The sequence below is a fragment of the Chiloscyllium punctatum genome, chromosome 2 (genome assembly GCF_047496795.1).
Source record: "Chiloscyllium punctatum isolate Juve2018m chromosome 2, sChiPun1.3, whole genome shotgun sequence".
Taxonomy (NCBI): domain Eukaryota; kingdom Metazoa; phylum Chordata; class Chondrichthyes; order Orectolobiformes; family Hemiscylliidae; genus Chiloscyllium; species Chiloscyllium punctatum.
The window spans coordinates 42,596,207-42,612,715 of record NC_092740.1 but is presented as its reverse complement, the minus strand read 5'-3'; the positions used below and the strand labels follow the sequence as shown (position 1 = coordinate 42,612,715).

Here is a 16,509-nt window from a genome sequence, read left to right as displayed (position 1 = left end):
GGGATGTGCTGGGCCATGAGGTTACAGGTTGCTTTGGAGTACAATTCTGTTGCTGCTGATGGCCCACAACACCTGATCAAGGCCCAGTCTTGAATTTCTATATCTGTTCAAAAGTCTGTCCCATTTAGCACAGTGATAGTGCCACACAATATGGTGGAGGATATTCTCAATGTGAAGACAGGAGTTTGTCTCTACAAGGACTGTGTGGTGGTCATTCTTACCAATACTGTCATGAACAATTATATCTGCAGCTGACAGATTGGTAAGGATGAGGTCAAGTATGGTTTTCCCTTTTGTTGGTTCCCTCACCACTTGCCACAGTCCCAGTCTAGTAGCTATGTCCTTTAGGACCCGACCAGCTCAATCAGCAGTGCTGCTGCTGAGCCACTCCTGGTACCATCATTGAAATACCACCCATCCAAAGCACATTTTGAGCCCTTGTCACCCTCAGTGTTCAGCATGCAGGAACACCAAATCATCAGCAGAAAGATGTTACATGGTAGTCAGCAGGAGGCTTCCTTGCCCATGTTTAACCTGAAGCCATGATCACTTTTGTGGTCGAGAGTCAACATTGAGGACTCCCTCCCAACTATTTACCACATGAGCACCACTTCAGGTGTGATTGTGATGTCTTGGGCATTGTCCATCAGGTAGGATTCCAAGAATGTGATTGTGCCAGGTTCAGTAACCACCAGATGAGGACTTTCCAGGATCGACAGGGCTGTTTTTGCCATTGACTTTCCTTGTGCCTAGGTCGATGCCAGCTGCTCCGTCTGCTTTAATTTATTTGTTGAGACTTCACAGTGATTGATACAATGGAACGGCCTGCTAGGCCATTTCACAGGGCACTTTCGAGTCAACCACATTGCTGTGGATCTGTAAACCAGGTGAAGATGGCAGATTTCCTTCCCCGAAGAATGTTAATGAACGAGATGGGTTTTTCCAACAACAGGCAATGCTTTCTTTTTCATCAGTGGATTCTTAATTCCAGTTTTTTTTTATTGAGTTCAAATTCAAACTTGCGTCCCCAAACTTGGGTTTCTGGAATAATGGTCTAGCGATAATACCACTAGGCTATCACCTCCTGTAATGCTGCTATAATTTCGTAAACATTTAAAGGGAACACTACACAGGGTTAAGGTCATATAAATATAGTGCAGTGACCCTTCTTTACAAGGATCCTCAGTGCAAGTTTCTTTGGACTTAATCCTGTTCCTCAATTTAGCTTTAAACTAGCAGTTTCAGTTGAAAAAGCTGCCACAAGACTCGACTGAAAGTTGTTGAATATCACACTGTTGTAATCAGGGATGACATTCAATGATGATCATCCCGCAGACATCATGACATTTCTCTTACAGCAGCTGGACCAAGAAAATCATGTTATTTCAAAATTTGTTGGTTCTGGGAGGATTTGGGATTCAGGAGAGATGCATTCAGCCAGAATCTGCAGTCTGAGAAGGGCAATGTTGGCAAATACGTTTCCTATGATCCTCAGCAGGCAATGCTTCGTTGGTTGTCACAATCATTTCAGGCACCCTTGTTCTTAGACATGGTCACAATCATTGCACTGTACACATCCTGGAGCCCATGGATAGCTGGACACTTTAACTTTGCTAACCTTACCACTGTGGGTTTGACACTGAGCTCTGCTATACCAGGCAGGATCTCTATGATATTGAGAGCCTCATCAGTGATTGCGTTCTCCATAGATTTCAACTCAAGCTTGCATTGCATCCATCTCTTCAACTGTTTATTGCAGCTAATGATGACTTCCCCTGCTTTTTCTTTAAATAGCACTGTTTTCTTTGTTGATGGCCCTGTTACCATTTCAACCTTCTAACATTCCTGCGTAGAAAGGTATTTGGAGATTTTAGCATTGTTGTAACCAGTAGTCACTGATGCACCACCCAGCAATCTGTAGGGTTTTATTTGCAGCAGTTCACAGTACAGTCAGAGTCTCCTCTCTTGGATTTCCTAATTAATTAGACTGGACCACCTAGCTTCAGTGACAGATTCCATCAAGGGGAAGCTAACCTCGAAGCAGTCAGCATGTTTCTGCTCTCACTTTCCACATTGAGAGTGCAGAATTATTGACGGTGTCTCGGATTATGTTCCATTTCACAGGTTCACAGAATTGTTACAGTGCAGAATTCAGCCCATCCTATCTGCACCAACACACTGAGCAGTTTCACTTTGTGACACTTTTCTTGTGTCACCTTTTAATTGTAGCCCTGCACATTTTTTCGATGTAAATAATCATCCAATCCCATCCTGAATGGCTCAATTGAACCTGTCATCATCTTCCAGGCAGTGCATGTCAGAGCCTGACTACACCTTGTGTGGAAAGGTTTTTCTCATCTCCCAATTACTTATTTTACAAAACATTTTAAAATTGCACCCTTTGTTTCTTTATCCATTTATGAGCGGTAATATTTTCTCCTTTTCCACTGTGTTTAGACCTTTCATGATTTTGTAATGACCAAAACTCCTCTTAACCTTCTCCTCTCCAAGGAAAATAGTCTCAACTCCTTCAATCTTGCCTCATAACTGAAATGTTCCATCCCTGGAACCCTTCTCTGAAACCTCTTCTGCACTTTTTCCGATGCATTCACCTCCTTGCTATAGTGTGGCATCCAGAACTGTACACAATATTCATGCACAAGTCTAACAAGTGTTTTGTGTAAGTTCCATATCCTCCGTGCTTTTGTACTATTTATGAAGACTATGTTATTGTCTAGTTTATTAAATCCTCTATTTGTCCTGCTACCTTTAATGACTTTGGTAGATTGTACAAATATCTGCACCCAGGTCTCACTGCTCCTGCACATCTTTTAAAATAGTTAGCACTGCTGCCTCATAGTGCCACAACCCAGGTTCAATTCCAACATCAGGTGACTAACTGTGTGGAGTTTGTACATTCACCCTGTGTCTGTGTGTTTCTTCCAGGTACTCTGGCTTCCTCCCACAGTACGAAGATGTGTAAATTAGGTGGATTGGTCACGGTAAATTTCCCCGTAGTGTCCAGGAATGTGCAGGTTAGGTATATTAGTCATGGTAAATGAGAGGTTATGAGAAAAAGACTGAGTCTGAGTGGGATACTCTTAATAGGGTCAGTTCAGACCTGATGTGCTGAATAACCCTATCTGCACCATTGGGATTCTATGACTCTATATCAATAGTATTACCCTCATCAATCCTGTCTTTAACTGTTGAAAAAGTTGCTCAGCTTGCACCCTCAGCAAGTCCATACTGACACTTCTGATTCAGCCCACATTTTCCCATGTGGCTATTAATTTGATCTAGAGTAGTTGTTTCTAGAAATTTAAAACTGACTGGCCTGTAATTACCAGGATGATTTTTTGCAACCTTTTTGGAAAGGCATAATGTTGGCAATTCTGCAGACCTCTGGCACCACTCCCCAGTCCAGGGAAGATTAAACGGTTTGTTTCTAGTACTTCTGTAATTTCTACTCTCACTTCCTTCAATATCTTTAGATGCATCTCATCAGATCCTGGTGACTTATCAACACTAAATACTGACAGTTATCCAGTACCAGGAGAAAGTGAGGACTGCAGATGCTGGAGATCAGAGTCAAAAAGTGTGGTGCTGGAAAAGCACAGCCGGTCAGGCAGTATCCGAGGAGCAGGAGAGCTGATGTTTTGAGCATGAGCGTGATGAAGAGCTCACGCTTGAAACATCGGCTCTCCTGCTCCTCTGGATGCTACCTGACTGGCTGTGCTTTTCCAGCACCACACATTTCAGCAATTACCCTGCACCACCTCCTTACCCATTTTAAACACTTCTAGTGACTGAGTATCCTCCTCTTCAATCATGGACTGGACAGCATCTGCTTCATAGGTAAAGACATGTGCAAAGTATTTAATTAACATCTAAGTCATGCCTCTTGCCTCTAAGTGTAAATCCCCCTTCTCATCCCTAATTAATCTTACTCCTCTTTTTAACTATCCTCTTAATATTGATGTGTTCAGAGAAGACTTAGCTTCTGTTCTCTGAAGGAGAATGTCAGACAGTGCATCTGAGTTGCAGAACTGTTAGATAGGCACGATGACTGCCACTGATCTGAAAACTGCTTTGAATGAAAAAAATCTTCAGAAGTTGTATCGTAACCATGTGCTAACTTTACTATAGATCTGTATCACAGTCTGCACTGTGCTGGCTGTGTGTGCTGATAATAATGTTCAGAGATTCACGTTGAGTGATGTTCAAATCCAGGTAGAAGATGGAAATATAAGACCATGGCAATTTGACCCCTTGAACCAGCTCCACCATTCACTATGATCATGACTGATCGTCCAACTCAGTTCCCACTTTCTCCAAACTCCATTGCCACCCTCTAAGAACGATCTCTCACCATTCTCAAAAATATTCAGCGCTGTGCTCTCAAGTATTTTCTGTGGCAGAGAATTTCACAGACTCCCCACTCTCTGGTGAAGAAATTTCTGCTCTGCTCACTCCTAAATTATCTTTTGACTGTGACCCCTGGTTCTGGTCTCCCCAGTCATTAGGAACATCCCTCCTGTGCTTACCTGTCTAGTCCACTTAGAGTTTTATAGGTTTAAATAAGATTTTTTTCCTCATATACAATTCCCCAGCCTTGAAGCAAGGCTTATACCAAAAGAAGGCATTGGTTACGCAAAGCCGCATGTAGCAAAACTCAGATAATTTCTGCACATTCTTATTTAGCTTTTCCAGGCCATGATATTCAAGGCAGAAGGGTCATGCCTCATGTTCTGCACCCACTCTTCAATTGAAATCCCCCAGTCGGTAAAGATGTTCTGAGATATGGAGTCTTACAATAACTGTGTTAACCTCAGCAATGATACTCATGTGATTAATCAGCTGTTTGAGTTGAGAGCTAGATGGAGAGAACACATTTTGAATCATTTGTGAAAGGTTTCTGTTGACACAGGTAGTGAATTCCTTGTCACAAAGTCTGCACCTTGCTCAGATTTTGCCTCCGAATTCCTTCACTGCCAAATAATTTTGTAACATTTTTATTTCAGTCATCATCTCTCTTTAAGACTGGTAGATTGAAGGAGAGCTATGTTAATATTCAGCCTGTCAGATTTTCCGTCAGTCAGAACTCCCTTACACATGTAGTTGACCATACCGAAAGTTGGCTATCAATCTAATGTCCTTTAGGGAAGGAAATCTGCCTTCCTTACCCGGTCTGGCCTGCATGTGACTCCAGACCACAGCAATGTGGTTGACACTCAACAACCCTCTGGGCAATTAGAGATGGGTTTAAATGCTGGCCTAGCCAGAAATGCTCACATCCCATGAATGAATTTTTAAAAAAAATTCAAGCCCTTGATCCTGGTGTTCCAGTTTGCCGGTTGAAGATTTTGCAACTTCCTTATTTTCGCTTACTTGTCATGCGTGCCCTGGACTCTCTTTAATGTTGAGTAGTGACTCTAAGTTCCAAGCACCCCATTGAAGCAGACAAGTCTAGTGAGTCAGCACCCTATAGCCGGGGGTTGAGGGACACACTGCTGAAGACAGTCCATAGCAACCATTTTCTCTGTCAATTGAGTTTGGCTTATCACTCCTTTCTCTCATGTTGTGTTAATTCTCTGCACTTAAACTGAAATGCTTACTGGAGGGCACAAGCCTGGATAAAAATTATCAAGACTGTCTGCTACCCAAACATCAGGGTCTCTCTATCAATCTCACCGATTGAATCCAAAGTAATGTAAAGCACAATGCTTGGTATCAGGTTAGTGGCAGGAATTCCTGGAATGATATTTAGATATCAATCTGCCTTTGGACTCAACTTTACATTTTCTCAGGGTTTACTCTCTTAACTTCCAAACTGCTGTATGTTTGAAATAACCACACTTCAGTTTTAAAAAGATGAGAGATCCACTTGTTTAATTCTTGTCATGTTGCTTTCTACAAAATAATTGGTCTGGTCCTGTAAAATGGTACATGACTCTATAGTGCAGCCATGAATGTAGCCCTCTGCAACACTTACACCTAACATTAACTTCTAGCTAATTAGATTCTAACTCTTTACAGATATATATATATACATATATATATGTGTGTGTGTATGTTACAAATGAAGGTTAATGAGTATCCTGTTATGATTAGAAGCGAAACATGTGGAGGTGGGGAGGGAATTGGGAGGGATACTCATTGAGCAGATAGGAGAAGTATGTGGCCAGGTCTTATCATGAGCATGGGGATAGTAAGACATCATTTGTACCTTCACAATCCGGGTAAGGCCTAAGAGTTTTGCCTTTTCCAGGAACTGATGCTTCTGAAATTGTCTTTCTAACTATTTACCTCTAAGCCTGATGTAACATTTTCCTGTGCACTCTTTTGGGTATTTATAGAGTGGAGAATGTGTCTCCTGTACCCCATTTCATGTAGAGAGACCACCAGTGCTGGATCACTGAACCTGGGACGCTTTACTAAATAAATCCATCACAGAAAACAGACAAAGTGTTCAAATTGAATACATAATTAAACTGAAAATCCTGCTATTGACACATGTATGCCATGCTTGAATTTTAAAATAAGCCGAACCTCAAAATAGTTCAGTTATCTTACTCTTAGTCCCCCAGTCACCCAGTTCACCACTTTCCTGATTTTGCAGTAAAGGAGAAAATGTATCCTGGAATGTTAACATTTGTTGACAAAATGGTTCAGTGGATGACTTCTTGAGTTCTCACCACTTCTCCCAGAGCTCTCCTTATATAAGGTTTAACAAATTAGTTTGTTAAACCTATTTCTTCCTTTAAAAATTTTGAGATGTACGAACATAGAAACATATGAATGCTGAGCAGTAGTCTGTTCAGCCCCCTAAACTTGTTCCACCATTCAATAAGATGCAATCAAACTTTAGCAAAATGACCAGAAGTGATTCTAGCAGTGTAGATTATATTCCTCCTTCACTTTTCAGATAAATGAATAACTTTCATTGAAATTAATAAACTCTCTATTTTCTTTAACAGAGCAACAGGATTTGGATTCTTGAATGCCTTGTGTAAAGCAGCAACAGTACTTGGAAATCTCATTTTTGGCTCTTTGGTTGGCATTACCAAAGCAATCCCTATCCTGCTGGCGTCCACTGTCCTCGTCTGTGGAGGCCTCATGGGACTCCGACTTCCTGATACAAGAAACCAGGTTCTCATGTGATTAGGTAAAACCACCTGATGGATTTTTAGTCGGCCAGTGGCAGTGATCAAGTGGGAGGTTTGAATTTTAAAAAGTCTGTAGTTTAAGACTGAAACAGTGATTGTCACACACAAGTTTGTCACTTCTCCTGAAGACGCCTTCCTTTATCCTTGTGCTTTCTGAAACTTTGAAAATAATGTGATCAATGGGGCTGCAGTCTGCACACACACAATTGTCCGTGTGGCTGAGGGAGCATAAAGAAGGAATAGTTAATCAGTTCTGACAGAAGGTTTTTAATCTAGTGTGTGACCATTATCCAGTCTTATCCTCCCCTCTATAAATTCAAACCAGTGTAAAACTTTCAGTCAGGATAAATCAGCAAATGCATCAAGTCAGTAACGTTCTGAGGCAAGGCTCAAAGCAAACAATGACATGCCATTAATCCTACTGAGATGTTTGCAGGACCCAGATGTGTAATTATTCCATTTCTTTAATATTGACAAAATCAGTTTGTCCCATTTGTTAAAAAAGCTAGCTTCAATGAACAATGTTTGATTTTGGTAGAATTGGAGAAGATTATATTGCAACGCAGAAATCAATTTCCAGCTGTAGCCCTTTTCTGTTTTTTTTGTATCATCTTAAAGCTTCACCTTACAGTGATAGTGATGAATTAGATTAGTAAGGAATGTCCCACAAAAACAGAAACTAGCCTCTCTCATTTTCACTTCTATCCTTTGATGTCATATTTCCATTTCCAAATGTGTTCAATAACATGCTACAAAACAGCAAACACTTCAAGAAAGTCATTTCTTGTGTAAAGAGACTTGAAATGTTATAATAGGAAATATTATATATCATTAAAAATTTTAAACTGTAAATGCACTATAATGTCATTTTAACCAAGAATGTACAGAACCATTTAAGTAGTTGTTATTTTTACATACTTTTATAACATTTCATGTGAAAAGAATATCTTACTTACTAAAATCAAGAATTTTTAAAAATCACTGGTTAAACATCAAAACCCGATAGAGAGTCCATTTGTTAATTTGAAACCTAAATGGCCTTTGACCCCATGTTTGCCTGCAAAATATGCATTGTGCCTATTGTAGTCTGATCTATATATAAATATTGTTTTCATTTCAATTGTAAATGTCAGAGTTGAACATTAATGTTATTGTGATTTCAAGATTATCTGAATAGTTATTTATAGGAATTACTTACGGGCTTGTTTTGATTCTTTGCATTTAACTGTTTTGCGTAGTTTTGTGATGAGTTGTCAAACTCAGGCTCGGAATTTCATTGGAGCTGCTCCTGTTCTGCTGTAGTAATTAGTAAGTGTGGCAGAAAGCACAGGAGCCAGACAGTAAAGCAAAGGAGATTCCAAACCATAGTTTAGATTTCCCAAACAAAACCTTCCATTCACTATTACTAAACTATACAGCTGGTGATTGGGTTGAACTTCCTTCTATTATATCATGTCATGGTATAGTTTTCCCTGCCCAACAGTTTTACCAAAAACAGATGTGAAGATAAAGCATTGTTGCTTTTCTACTAAAATTAGCTAGTGGAGGATAATTTAGCACATTTGTAACATAATATTGACAGTGTCTTAATAGACTACTTTTTAAACAGTCTGGGGAGGAGGTAACTTTCCTACTGTTAATTATTTTGCCCTTTAATACAACAACAAACAACTTTCATTTATATGGCACTTTTAGCAAAGTAAAAACATCCCAGAGCACTACATTGCTAAGTTATTAAGTAAGAACAATAGAAGTTAATGCATTTTAGAACTAATTTGCCCGAATTTTAATCTTTAACAAGATATCAATCACTAGGTCATCTGCTCCTCATAAACCATTTCTCTCATTCCACCAATTCTGTTTCTCAGTGATGTTAATGGAATGAAAATATCGGCTGCGTTATATTATGGGTGATAAAACTAAAAACACACATTTACTTCCCCACTAAAAACACCCACTTAACTCCCCAGCCATTAACCCAGTTCCTTTGTTAAATCCAAAAATGCAAGATGATTATTGATAAATTGGTACTGTAAATTACCAGCAGAAATTTGGTGGTTGTATTCTCATTTGAAGGATGAATAAAAATTCCCAAGAGGATTAGCAACTATGGCAATTGATTAACAGAATATCCCAGAAATGCAGAGCTTAACCAGATTTTTAAGTATGCTAATTCCTTAGCTAAAGTCTTATAGGTATTTTGGAGACTAATTTACTATGATGCTTCTCTTTCTATTGATCTCCTCTGTAACCTGTTAAGCTGCTCAGATGCACATTGAGCTTGTATCTATAATGGATTTTGGGCTGGTCTACCTATTACTTATACTTCTATGCAACATTTGTTTAAGTCTGACCTCCAGTGGGCAATATAAATACAGCATCAATTGCTTTAAAATGAAGTGAGTTCACCTCAAGATAAATTTGGAGCCATTACCATGCAATGTTTTGGTGAATTCACTGTCAGGTTAACAGCCTTTGTAACATTCCCTCCAGTTATCAGCCATTAGTTATCCTTGAGGTGAGCAGGAATTCTTTAGAAAATAGGAAAATTTAAGCATATCAAATTTAACTTGTTGGCGTCTATTAACCCCTAATACACTTGTTATAATATTCAGATTCATTTCAAACATCTCTAATATTTTCTGCTCAACATTTGTTTCTGGGAAGTCATTCCTCTACCATAATGGAATCGGGAATAATCCTGCTCTTTCCTGAACAAGTTGTGCATTCTTAAACACTGTATACTGGAAACTTAAAGATCAAGTTCAGCCTAATCCTTCAATGAACCAAAATGTGTTAAACCTGTGTACGGCAAAAAAGTGACCCACGAGATCTCAGAACATTCATGGAGATGCTTGCTGACCCTTTCAGTTCAGATCAGGCAGCTCCTTTAAAGGTACCATTGAAATTCACATTCTGATCTCCATGTGAATGATTGTCAAGATGTTCATTCTAAATATTCCAATTAAACAAAGGGATTTTTGTTCTTTCATTGCTAGATTTAAGTACTATAGGATAAAGAGATGCATAAAGATTAACCTAATTGGCATTAGTTTGCAATGTATAATGATTATCTGCTTCTATGTAAAAATTAGAATTTTCTTTTGTCTGTATCTTCCTCATGTCTTGATGTTTTAGGTATGCATATGTGTTGTAGATCTAGTATATAATTCTAATTGCAATTGTTGCTCTGCATTTGTGAATTTACATCTGCCTCTGCCAGGGCCATCGCCAGAATTTAGTAAGCCAGGGAGACAAAGCTCTTTACAAAGTCTATAGCTTAATATAATAATGCTGAAATTTGTAGTATACAGTTGTATACAAGTTAATAAAACTGTGTACAATCCGTTCAAATAACAAATTCTAAAATGTGACACATAACAGAAGATAAAAGCTGATAGCTACCAAATACCCAGTAGAACAAACTATTCACAAAGTATATATAGCTCTTTAGATTCTTATAATTTAAATCCAATATTATCTTATAGGATAAATGGAAAATCCTATAGGAGTTCTTGGTAATGCCTATGCAGGATTTATGCCAAAACTTTTGTATGCAGATAGATCCATGTAACTGTCCCTTTAGTCTTCTTAGGACATTTTCTACAAATGTAATTAAAATAGAAAAATAAATGTCTGTAGGCTTAGCAAGAGCTAATTTGTGAATCAGAATTCCACTGTTACTGATCACATGTTTGTAAGTATTTCAGCACAGTCACTTTACATGCTTCAAAACATAGAAAATTGGTGCAAAATTTCTTGTGGAGCACGAGGGTAACACTTTATAGACATCTGCTGATAAGAATGGACAGTAACTTTTGTACATTTTGTGTCTATAAACCATTTAGTAGAAAAGGAATCTAACTTATTACAACTATATGCATAGACAAAAAAGCAGACTGGATCTTCAATCTTCTCTGGAAATCATGAGATGCATTAATCACCATGTGTCATAAATCATAAAGTTGTTGATAACTGATGAATAGTAGAGTTCCTGTTAGTTTTGCTGTTGTAGAGTTTAGGATTCAGATCAAATTTCTAATTTCTAAGCAAACTTATTTATTCAGAGTGTGATGAAGCCTGATTAAAACTTATGTTTGACAATGAAAAAGGTATCACTTCCCATCAAAACAATAAAATATTGATGATATAAACAATACACATATGTAGACTTAAAGTGCATGCCCTGTATCTTGTAATGTAACCTTGCTCTGGATGACACTCTAAACCCATTGCACCTGCTGAATATTTGCATAATAATTATGTAAGAGTTCAAATTGTAATCTGCGATGTTTTAAAAAATAGCCTATATTTTCCAAATTCTCTATTTCAGCTCCCACTTATTCACAACATTGCATTCCTGTGTATTTAATATAGTGTTTATGATAGTACATGATACATTTCACTGATCATTGCTGGTAAATTAAACCGTGATTTAGTAAAATAGCAGAAATACTGCAGATGCTGAAAATCAGAACTGAAAAAAAACCTGCTGGAAGTACTTAGTAAGTCAGGCAGCCTCTTCGGAGAAAGAAACAGAGTTAACATTTCATCAGAATTGATATTTATTAAATTGGTTTTGGAATCAACTGCTGTCTGAATTGGCCTATGTGTATTAATTATTCAGGTTATAAAATATTTTTCCATATTATTGTGGAATAGTGCTGCATATAGATTTTTTAAAACAGTGATTAACATTTATATTCATACTTCAGTCTTCCCTCAAAACTAATCCAAAATTATGACTATAAGTTCAGAACTCTTTTTTTAAACTTGTATCATCCTCCCACACCTGCCAAAACACAATCTTTTGAGACATCCTTATTCTTTAAGAGGGTTTTAACAACCAAATCTTTGGGCTTTATTACAAATGATTGAGATCAACATTTTCATAAAACATAACAACCTGAAGCAAATGTAGTCCATGATTAGCTTGCCCCATTTTTGTAACTTCTAGTCAGAACCTTCATCTCCCGGCATGATTGAAATCACAAGCTCATCAAGTCAGAAAATTAGAACCTAATTACAGTAAATCAGAACCCTCAAGAGATTTCCCTCAGTTTGGATTTTGGCCTTGAAAAAAGTATTAACAAGACCTGGATTATCATGGAACCAACTACCTTGGCCTTGAAGTCTCATTGTTTCTTGATAAAAGCTAATTAAGATTTCCTTCCTGAAATTGCAAGATCAAGTTTACAATAATTGATAAACCTTTACTCCGGTCTTGTTTCAGTGATTTTAAAAGAATGCATTTTCTGAATTCTATTTTCAGATATTCACTTGATCGTGTTCATTCTATTGATCTGGCCAGGATTTAGATCGAGCAATAGGGAATGTCCTCCTTCAGATGCAGAAACAGTGGAAGCCCCACATACCTGAAGTGAGGGAAGTCCACAGCAATTTAATGGTCCTCAGCCCCATAGCTTACCAATATCAGGTCTTGCATATGGTCAAGCACCTCTGTCGGGTAAAAATTCCAAACCTCTATTTCCATCCAAGAGCTGCTGGTTATCAGAACCTGGCAAATTTCCCACTGTCAGGAGCAGGGCAGCTACTGCTCAGAGGATCACCTCTGGAGCCCTTGATACAAGTGAGTGGGACAGGTTGGGAGTCACTGGCAAGTGTCAATAGAAAGAAGGAGGGGTCTTTAGGTGGTTTTCAGCTAACCCTACTGATGCTCAAACCTGAAATAATGGGGCTGGGTGACATTGGAAAGCACTGAAGAGCCATGCAAATCCAGTTAAAGATAGTCTCCCAATGAACCTGTTCAGAGATGTTATTACACACCTCTGGAACAGGTGGGACTTGAACCTGGGTCTCCTGGCTCAGAGGTAGGGACACTACCACTGCAACACAAGAGCCCTCAAGTCTAGTCACACAAGTTCCAATAGGAACATGGGATAATCAGTGTCATGTGGCTCATTAATGAGCCTAATCGACATCCAGCCATGGTCAGAGAGGATTCCTACACTGCATCCATTGTACCCTAACATAACCGGAACCAGTTTTCTTGATAATGAGATCTCAGTGCAGGTCTCCCCCATCAGATTCCCCTGGCCCTCTCTCCATGTATGTGCTCCAGCAGAGTCAATGCAGGTTTGGATTGGGTGTGACTTAAAGTGACGGAGGCCTTTCTTCTTGCCCAAACCCACTGCCAACCAACCCATTTCCAGTTTTCACTAAGCCTGGCTGATATTTCCAATCCAAGGAGATGGTTTGGAATTATATTTTAGCAGGACTGCAAGGGTTTAAACTTTCACTGCTTTCAGCTGGTGTTCCTAATGATCTGGAAAGCTGACAGGGTTCCTCCAGGTAAGGTCTTGGCAGTTTCAGAAAGTGTGTTCACATTTACAATCTGGATCCAGGTGCCTACCTGAGAACCTTCACATTCAAGGGCCATGCCAACAGCCTTCACCCAGGCCTCCAACCACCCAGCCCTACCACACTACCAAGCCCTGATTTCCTGACCCACATCCCCTCCAAGGTCCCCAACAGACCTGCTGACACCTTCACTGTGATGTCTTCAACCAAGAATTCCAACCCTGCAGCTCTGAAAACCTGATCTCCCACCCCTGAGATTGGCAGCATATCCACCCTTCCCTCTCAAAATTGTCCCGCTTCCATTGCAACCCACTCTTCTGCCTTAGGCCTTTGGCCTGGTTACCTCCCCACCCTGGTTCCTGGCACAGACTAAGCTGCTGCTGTGACTATCAATAACCATCTCCTCACCCAACTGAAGGCCTGGTTGTCCATCAGGCTAAGCCTCTAGTTGAGGAACCAATTACTACCACCATTATTATGCATTCAGAGTTAAAACTTCATTGCATGTGTGAACAGAATTCTAAATTGTGGCTTCCCCTTCCAATGTTAGCTCAGCTAGCTGGATGACTGGTTTGTAATGCAAATTGATGACAATAGTGTGGGTCCAATTTCCACATGAGATAAACACAAAGGTCTTTCTTCACAACCTTTTCCTTTGCCTGAGGGCGTGGTGACCCTCATGCTAAAGCACCACCAGTTATCTCTCTTTCTAATAAGAGAGCAGTCCTTTAATTTTATAAAAGTGTGGTGAATTTACCTGACCTTTTATAACTAGCCAGCTCCCTGTGAATCAGCTGAGTAAAAATTCTACCCTATGTATTTCTTCCATATAATTATTATCTTTATTTACGCAAGAATATGCAGGGAAAGCCATCAGAGTTATATGAACTCGATCAAGAATAATTCTTTCAGGACAAAAACACCAGAATACCCATTAAAATTAAGTTTCTGTCAATTAATTTGGAACTTGTATGGCAACTTAGAGACTGAGTTGGGTTTGCCTCTTGCCATATCTGCTCTGCGAGATTTAGATTTTTTTAAGCTTGACTATCGGATTAATGATTATTGCATGATCCACGTTGGGTGAAGTTCTTACATGCGTAATACTTGAGCATTTTTTCTACACACGTACCACTAAATGGAAACAGGCCATGATATTTGATTTACTTAATGAGTTTCGAAAACAGAACATATAGATGGTGAAGGGATTTATGGCTATAACACAGACTTATTTAATTTGTACTACATATGACTCCTATCCTTAGTATTGGCGATTGCCCTGACATATAAGTCTACGTGCTTCTTCATGAAAGTTTTGGAAAATAAGTAACACCCACAACTACCTACTCTGTGTGCTTGCTATTGTATGTCAGTCGATTGTGTAGAAGTCCTGACTTTTTTTTTCTGTTAAATTGTCCAAAACTGGGATGCATCTTGCTAGTATGCTGCAACCAATGGGATTTCTGTACACTGGAACTACAATGTGTTTGGCATAAAACTCTTGAAGCTGTGTGTATATTCATGAAAGGGCATGTCAAATGTACAGTCTACATTAAAAATGTGGGTTTATGAATAAAAAAATTGCCAAATAACTAATTGCTGTAATGAATGATGTAATGTGAGCCACGTGAAAGCGAGAGCATTTTTGCTCTATGGTATTAAAATAAATAAAACAGCAATGTTCTCATTAGAAATAACCTGCATCTGAGCTTTCATTAATGGTAATGTTCATTAACTGAATAGTGATTGAAAGCTAAAAGATCTCTCATTTTTTTAAAACAAATCTGAGATTGAATTGGCTGTAATTTCAAGCAAAACCATAAATATTGTTCCAGATAAAGGGGAACAGGTGAATTAAAGTGTTCTTACTCTTCTCTTCTGGCCATACTTGTTTTCTTTCTTTCTTTTCCCTTTTAAAAATCTTATCTTAGAAGTTCTTTCTTTCAAATGATTTATAGAAAATTCCACGGGATAAAAACAAAGTCAGATTTTGGAATGCATTTAAAACTTGGATGAATGGTCTGCAACACACGTATTTGTACAAATGTTACTAAAGAAGGAGAAACACTGAGAAAGACTAGAAATTACAAACTGCGAATTACTGAAGCATGAAGTTCACATGCATTAGTGTCTAATACGTAAATGTGCAGGTAAGTTCTTTTCAGTTGGCTGGGCAGAGAAGTTCCTTTTTTGGGGGCTCAGATGTGATTGAATTGAGTCAGTTGTGTTAAAACACTTCTAAATTGGGAATTGCAGATAAAACTAGGATTCTTTCCCGAGCTTTCTGGAGTTAAATGTGGAGATCAGAGTTGAAGACTGGTGCTGGAAAAGCACAGCCAGTCAGGCAGCACCCGAGGAGCAGGAGAGTCGACTTTTTGGGCAAAAGGACTGATGAAGAGCTTATGCCCAAAACATCGACTCTCCTACTCATCAGACGCTGCCTGACTGGCTGTGCTTTTCCAGCACCACACTATTCGACTCTGATGTCCAGCATCTGCAATCCTCACCTTCTCCGAGTTAAATGTGGAGCTGCTTTGCTATTTCCTCCTCTGATCTTAGAAGCAGATTGAGGAGAGAAGTCAAACCTGTATAATTGAAACTGTTCAAAGCCTTGCAGTTCCAATCACATGACTGGGGTTTCAGCTTGAATCACCTTAGTTGACCACATTGCTTTGATGACACCTCGTCCACACCCTCTGTGCACTGTAGAAAATAACTGGCTTGTTAGTACCATTTTTAACAAAAGAGGAGTTTCAGTATTTTTCTTCCAAACCACTCCAGCTGGGGTAGATACATTATTATGCAGTATGTCTGGAATGTACATACAAATAGGACGTGTAATATTCCAAGAAGAACATTAATTAGCTCTATCCGGTGGAAGGCTTTGGAAACCATACTGGCATTTGAATCCAGGAAGAATGTATTCTAAACTGTTGTAACCGAGAGAATGGAGTTTTAAAAAAAGGTTTAGGATTTCTTGTGCTTTCTGAGCCTGCCAATTTCTTCTCATAGATCATCA

The 16,509-nt window shown here is 39.0% G+C and overlaps 1 protein-coding gene across 4 annotated transcripts in view; it reads left to right on the top strand.

The window, feature by feature from the left end:
- Nucleotides 1–15,329, top strand: part of sv2ca (synaptic vesicle glycoprotein 2Ca) — a 206,443-nt gene extending 191,114 nt beyond the window's left edge. For all 4 annotated transcript variants that reach the window (XM_072547718.1, XM_072547728.1, XM_072547738.1 and 1 more), the window contains exon 14: nucleotides 6,981–15,329. In XM_072547718.1, coding sequence (XP_072403819.1) covers nucleotides 6,981–7,164 — 184 coding nt within the window. In that variant the 3' untranslated portion in view covers nucleotides 7,165–15,329. The remainder of the gene's footprint in view (nucleotides 1–6,980) is intronic.
- Nucleotides 15,330–16,509: the final 1,180 nt, after the last annotated feature.